This window comes from Glandiceps talaboti, chromosome 20 (genome assembly GCF_964340395.1).
Source record: "Glandiceps talaboti chromosome 20, keGlaTala1.1, whole genome shotgun sequence".
Taxonomy (NCBI): Eukaryota; Metazoa; Hemichordata; class Enteropneusta; family Spengelidae; genus Glandiceps; species Glandiceps talaboti.
In genome coordinates, this window is record NC_135568.1 from 11,108,201 (window position 1) to 11,114,658 (window position 6,458).

At 35.1% G+C, this 6,458-nt stretch overlaps 1 protein-coding gene across 1 annotated transcript; it reads left to right on the forward strand.

The window, feature by feature from the left end:
- The first annotated feature begins 237 nt into the window (after nt 1-237).
- LOC144451060 (uncharacterized) lies at nt 238-6,018 on the forward strand. The gene is made up of 8 exons (XM_078141819.1): nt 238-394; nt 1,182-1,433; nt 2,053-2,214; nt 3,457-3,667; nt 4,245-4,367; nt 4,749-4,883; nt 5,522-5,623; nt 5,891-6,018. Exons 1-8 carry the CDS (start codon nt 325-327, stop codon nt 5,928-5,930), a joined length of 1,095 nt encoding a protein of 364 aa, XP_077997945.1. The 5' UTR covers nt 238-324; the 3' UTR covers nt 5,931-6,018.
- Nucleotides 6,019-6,458: the final 440 nt, after the last annotated feature.

Consider the following 6,458-nt stretch of genomic DNA (forward strand, 5'->3'; position numbering starts at 1 on the left):
CGTGAAACGCGGTAGCCAAGTTGTGAAAACAAACTTCATCTATGTAGAAGTTGTTGCTATGTGGAACAAGTTCTTGTGATGGAATTCCTCCCTGCGAATCAAAGCGTTTATTTCTTTTGCGTCACGAAACTTTCTTTATTATGAGCGCCCTCAACGTCGATGTATAAACATACGCGCATTAAATCATCGCGTGGCGGCGCTTTTATTCGATTTCGTCATCATAATGAGAACGAAAGAATACCGCAGAGCGAAAGTAACAGAATGGGATTGGAGATATCTGGTAGGAAAAGATGACAAATATTTTGGAAACTTTCGAAATCGGGAATGATGCAAGCACGATTATTTTTACTGGTATTCATGGTGACATTTTATGTAGCCGTTCCACTGAAAACAGGTACGTTCTTTAATTTCACTGTTCTAGAACTATTCGATTGGTGAAGGTACACTCACTGTCGCAGTTTTCGGGAAGGTTCATATTATTCGATGATTACCATCCAGAAAAAAACCCACAACATTTTATATAAGAAAGAGACATCCGTTTGTGGTCTTATTTTAAGCTGGGTCCTTTTTCGAAAGATTTGACATGTTAAAAGCCGAAAGCAATTTTGTGGACGACATAGTTCTCGAATCTAGAATCCTATATTGACTTGACCCAGTAATCGAACGAAGACTATAGTCTTAGTAATCGGACACGAACATTTACTCGATTTAAAGCTTTTGTGTCGTAGGTTTAGACATTGTACCACTCCTTTGATTTGAATACACTGCAAAAGAATAAGGGTTATGATATTTTAATTGCTACCGGTAAGAGTTATTGTTTTTGCAAGAGAAATTATTACGTCCACACTGTCCTACTTCGAGGTTATATCTGTCCGAAAACTGTGACCGTGAGTGTACTCTGCTGATCATGACTGTTTTGTAGAGTCGTTCTTATAGACCGTACACGAAATGTTTGAGTAGTCCAATCAAAGACACAATAAACTTTTCCATATTTTAAGGTAATGATTTAAGTGAAAAATTGGTATTTATGTTGGATTTTGAATTCATTAGATGTAGAATGTACTATGGGTTTTTCTATTTAATACAGAACTTGAACAAATAACATAAAACAATACACATCAAATCTATATTTGTAACCTGTAAAATACTCGTAACTTTCAACCTTATTTGCATATTTTTAGGTAAATTTCCATTAAACAAGTATGAGATAATCCTATTGGCTAATGAGCTGACGTCACAAGAATGCCGTGAACTAGTGGAGGCGCTCTATAATCCAACATTTGCCATGGAAAAGAAACCGACAGGTATAAATGTACCTATGGTGCCATGTATAGAATTATTACATGACTGGAATGAAAATAGCGGTATGACGTCATCGTGGACTCAGGTGACTCACAGGTTGTATCAGATTGGTCGGAAAGACATTAGTGAAGGTGAGTGTCGTCACATTTTCATGTTTTTCGGTAAGGTTCATTTTGATTGGGTAACGGGTGGTAGAAAACTATACATGTTGTATGTTGCCTGTAGTATTAAATTATAGTAATAAGAAAGCAGTTATGAATGCTTTCAAATTTAAATAGATGGAAACTTCTGTGAGCTTAGTCTGTAAGGTATGCCATACCAGGGCACCCTCACACATCGGTGTAAGAGGAGGCCGGTGAGGGCGAAATGTCACGACGTATTCGGATGGGATATCGCCCAAGTTCTCCCAGGACAGCAAAATTTGAAGCATTGCTACTCACACCTTATATAAATTTACATAATCTATGATGAGTTTTTTTTCTACAACTATCACGCAAGTCCACACACTGCTGAGGTATAAGCAGTACTGGACTTGCACGATCTTATGAACCTGTGTTATTTTACACACTTCACATATTATCGGCTAAGAGTATCAATATTTTATCATTTATTCTGAAACATATTTCTTGAGACACAAGTGTCTGTGGTTAAAACATGACTCTATCACTGCTTAGCTTTTATTCATGTATTTCATTTTATATTAATGACTTAGCTTGTTAGTTATATACGTACAAACATCTTTATCAACAGCACTTGCCGAAGCTGTTCTAGCTGAGAAACGTATGAGACTGGAGAAGTATTTTCTTAATAACCCGTTTAAGAAGGAAGACAGATCACAGGATGAAGCAGAGAACATGGCAGACACCAAAGTACCGGGGGTAGTCAGGATTGTGAAACGCGACATAGAGGGCGGTATGTTATATCATTGTTACTTATTCTTTATTATTAGAAATCCTGCTTTGACAGAGAAAACTTTTGGGGAGTCATATTACTGATATCTCACATATACCATCATCATATACCATGCAGTTAGCCGGTCATTTGACAAATTTATGCATATACTGAGTTTCTGCCGAATATTGCGTTTCTTGGCATTACTGGGACAAGCCATTAAAGAAGCAAGTCCACTTGTTATCAAAGAGTACCAATATTTACACATGTGATGATGGGCTCTTACATAACACAAGTAAACAGTGTAGTTTACAGCGTAAGATCATTTCTAAGGAGTGGGTCAATTGAGGCAAACCTTATCTCCGTCTTATATCAGTTGTTATCAATTTATTAGGCTATTATAAGTAACACTACAAACAGCTTTAGAGATGCAAACAACTTTTATGACACCCGTTTTCGTCAGGCAAGCCCGCGGGTTTGTTGCACTTGGACCGTTAATGGCTTGTGAATGTCATGGTGGAAGAACTCCAAGAGAGCCTGTCATGTCGTTTAAGTGGCCATATGGATGAGGATTGGGTATACATTTTGGATTTTTAATTTATAAAACAATTTATCATTGCTTCCTACTTGAAAAATCCATATGAAACAACATATGCTAAGTCGTTGTTGTTTGTAACTTAACACAATGTAAAATACTAAAAAAATTGTAAAATGTACAATAACAAACTTTTTTACACATATTTTGCTATGTATTGAGTTACAAACAAGGACTTGGCATATGTTGTTTCACATTGATTTTTTGAAGTAGGAAGCCACGGTAAAGTTGTTTTATAAATTAAAACACCCCAAAATACCCAATTCTCATCAATGTCATCTGAGAATATCAAAGCTGAAGCTCCTTAAAGAAAATCTGAGGTAGGGAAAAACTGACTTCTGTGCTTGAAGAGTAATCTTCAGCTAATGGGCCTTTCCAAAATTTGCCATGGTGGCACTCTGTCTGTGTGTACCTTGGGGTGGGGGGTGGGGGTATACCTAGTATAGGTTACTTGTTTAATCATAGAGCACTGCTGCTTTCCTCGATGTCTGAACAATATGAAAAAACATCCCTGATTTACACTTCTACAGAATACCAAGGGACAAAAGCTCTTAAGAAACGATACTATGTGGTGATGATAGCCCCAGTTTGGGTGAGGGCGCTGTATTCTCAATTTCATGTTTGCAGTCTGGAATGGCCGATTCATAAATTGTCACCATTTTTTACAGATCTAAAAGATGATAAAAATGAAGTGAATAAGTCGATGGACCATGTATACATTGACGACAACGATGACAAATCAGATGTAATGGAGCAATACTTACACCAGTATAGGAACCCAGCTAGAAAAGAACTTATATTAGCCGTGGTTATTCCTATGTTTGCTGTACCTGGAGTCATTGCTATTGTAATTTTTACTATAGTCATGTTGATGAAAAGGTAATTATTCAGAAAATTTATATGCTGGCAATTAAATTTCAAGTATGATTCTAATTTTAAGTTTTTATTTTTTTAATCGTTAAATTGCAATATATGAAGAATATATATATTGTATATATATATATATATATATATACAGAAAGTTTACTACATAATTTGACACTTTTGATTTATAAACCATTTATATACAGACACAGACCTTGTCAATCTGACCCATGGAGTCATCTGATGATTGCAGGAGCATGAAACTCTGTATTATGACCCAAGACATCCTAATTTCTGATATTAAGTATATCATGCTCTGCTGTTAATATTACATTGAGCACAGTGTTCTCTACAGAGAGATGCCTTCATTTTCATTTTGATCTTACTGCCATCTAGTGGTCAGCTGTAACTATGGTGTAATTCTGATGAGGATCGTCGACCAAGACAGATTGAAAGCACAATGCTAAACACTTTTGAACTGCTTGTGTGTTGTAAACTTTTATATATGTGTTAAATTTAAAAATAATACATTATATTTATATAAATAAATCTCTATTCTCTTGACATTATCTTCTTCGTTATATTCTCCCAGGCAAACTCGGCCGCTACAGCCTAGCAGACAACTAATTACGTATGAAAATGATGCTTTTGATGATGGTGAGTTTGTAGCAGATACAGATGATAACGAAACGTTGACCCCTACACGACCACAGAGGTAAGTACATGTACAAGTCTAGGATCTGAAAACTGAAGTTTTTGTTGTTATCTCTAGAAAACCCAAGTTCATTATGAATTAAAATCAAGACAATAAATCGCAGGGGGTGGGGAGTGGGGGGGGGGGGTGATGTGTGTCAATGAATGCACAATTTGTTTGATAAGAATTAAAAATTATCTTATAATGAAACTTTTGTAGAATTTGAAATGCCTACCTACTGCAGTACCTGTACTGTTAACTCTATGGTAAAATTGTAGATTTAACGATTTCTTTGAAGTAAAAAAAGATGGCAGATGACAGATCCACAAGTTTAATTTGCTTTATTATTCAAATATGCTTTCATATGGTAAAGATATATTTTATAATGTTCATGTCTGACAGAAAAACAGAAGAATTAAGACCAAATCGGACTAAGAATTCATCAAACAAACGACCAGTCTTACCAATACACTGGATTGACCAGAGTGAGGACGTATACCCGTTCACACATGGATCAAATAGTAACCATAGTAACAGGTAAATGATGCAAATAAACAGGGTTCTTTTTAACAATCTGTTTATAATTTTGTCACTGATTTTTAAAGATGACACATACAATATATACATGTTTTGAAGGAAAGGAAAATATTTTTTTCAGTGAAGTTTACTCGTAAAAGCTGCACTAGCTGCAACTAAAGCATTTTTTGAAACTGATTTGTAAGTTACAATGACTTTATACTCATAATATTGTACACCATACAGAGTAGTGAATCACCTGCTGGAAAATGAATTTGTGTAGTCTGCACATGGTACAATGAAGCCAATCAAATTGATTTTTGGGTCCGCACCCAAAAATCAGCTACCCCGTGCAATCACAATTTCAACTTGTTACTGTATTACTGATAAAATAGACATCTAATTAATACATACAATCTCTATTGGTATTTGAACAAATTTCAATTATAAATATAATGTTGGTTGTCTGATCGACAAAGTAGCACTCTACTTACAGCTAGTGCAGTTTTAACATTATATTATTGATTCTAATTTTAAAGATTTGATTTGATATGATATGATTTGATTAACACACTTTCTACCAAATAGGGCCTACAACCTTCCGACATCATTATGTAAACACCTTGGTATTTTGTGAGACCCTTTTCTGTTGTTTACAGACCACATACTCAAGACCAGCACAAGATGCTCAAGCATTCCACAAAGTTTGGTAAAAATGTTCAACGGGAACGCTATTCTGTGATGTTACCATTAAGCTCTAGGTAAGGCTCTTGTTAATATAAACTTCAGGATAAAAAAATGTTACTGAAAAGTGCATAAAAACAACAGAAAAAGACATTAAAATCACATTTTTGAAATAGGAAAATAGGAGTGTCCTAAGGGGCCTTGTCATGATAAGTCACTAGACAATATAACCCTTTAGGTCACCGGTATTTCCCAGCTGAATAATATATATATTCCTTTTTTTTTGTTCAACTTGGCCTGTGCAGATGGTATAATAACAGATGTGTCTTTTCTTTCTGTTGCAGTGAAGACAGCGAGGAAGAAAATGATACAGGAGAGTGTTGAATACCGAACACGATGTATCATGTTAACCTGCTTATCTTTATCATTTGGTGAAGCAATACGGCTGCCTTTTTATATTCTTGGTGTACATGTACTTCATTTATTTTACCTTGCAGGCAATAAAATTCTTAAGAAACTGAACTAAAACTGGTGTACATGTGTATTGTTTGGATAAATAAAAACAAAAGCCCACACTCTAATATTTAGTGAGGGCGCTATTCAGTGCAAAATTTCCCTTCAGGATCAATAACCACACAAAAAGGAATACTGAATGAGGGCACTACTTATAAAATCAATCACACACACACACACACATACATACATACATACTTACATACATACATACATACACACATACATACATACATACATACATACATACATACACACATACATACATACATACATACACACATACATACTTACATACATACATACATACATACTTACATACATACATACATACACACACACATACATACATATATACATACATACACACACACACATACATACATACACACATACATA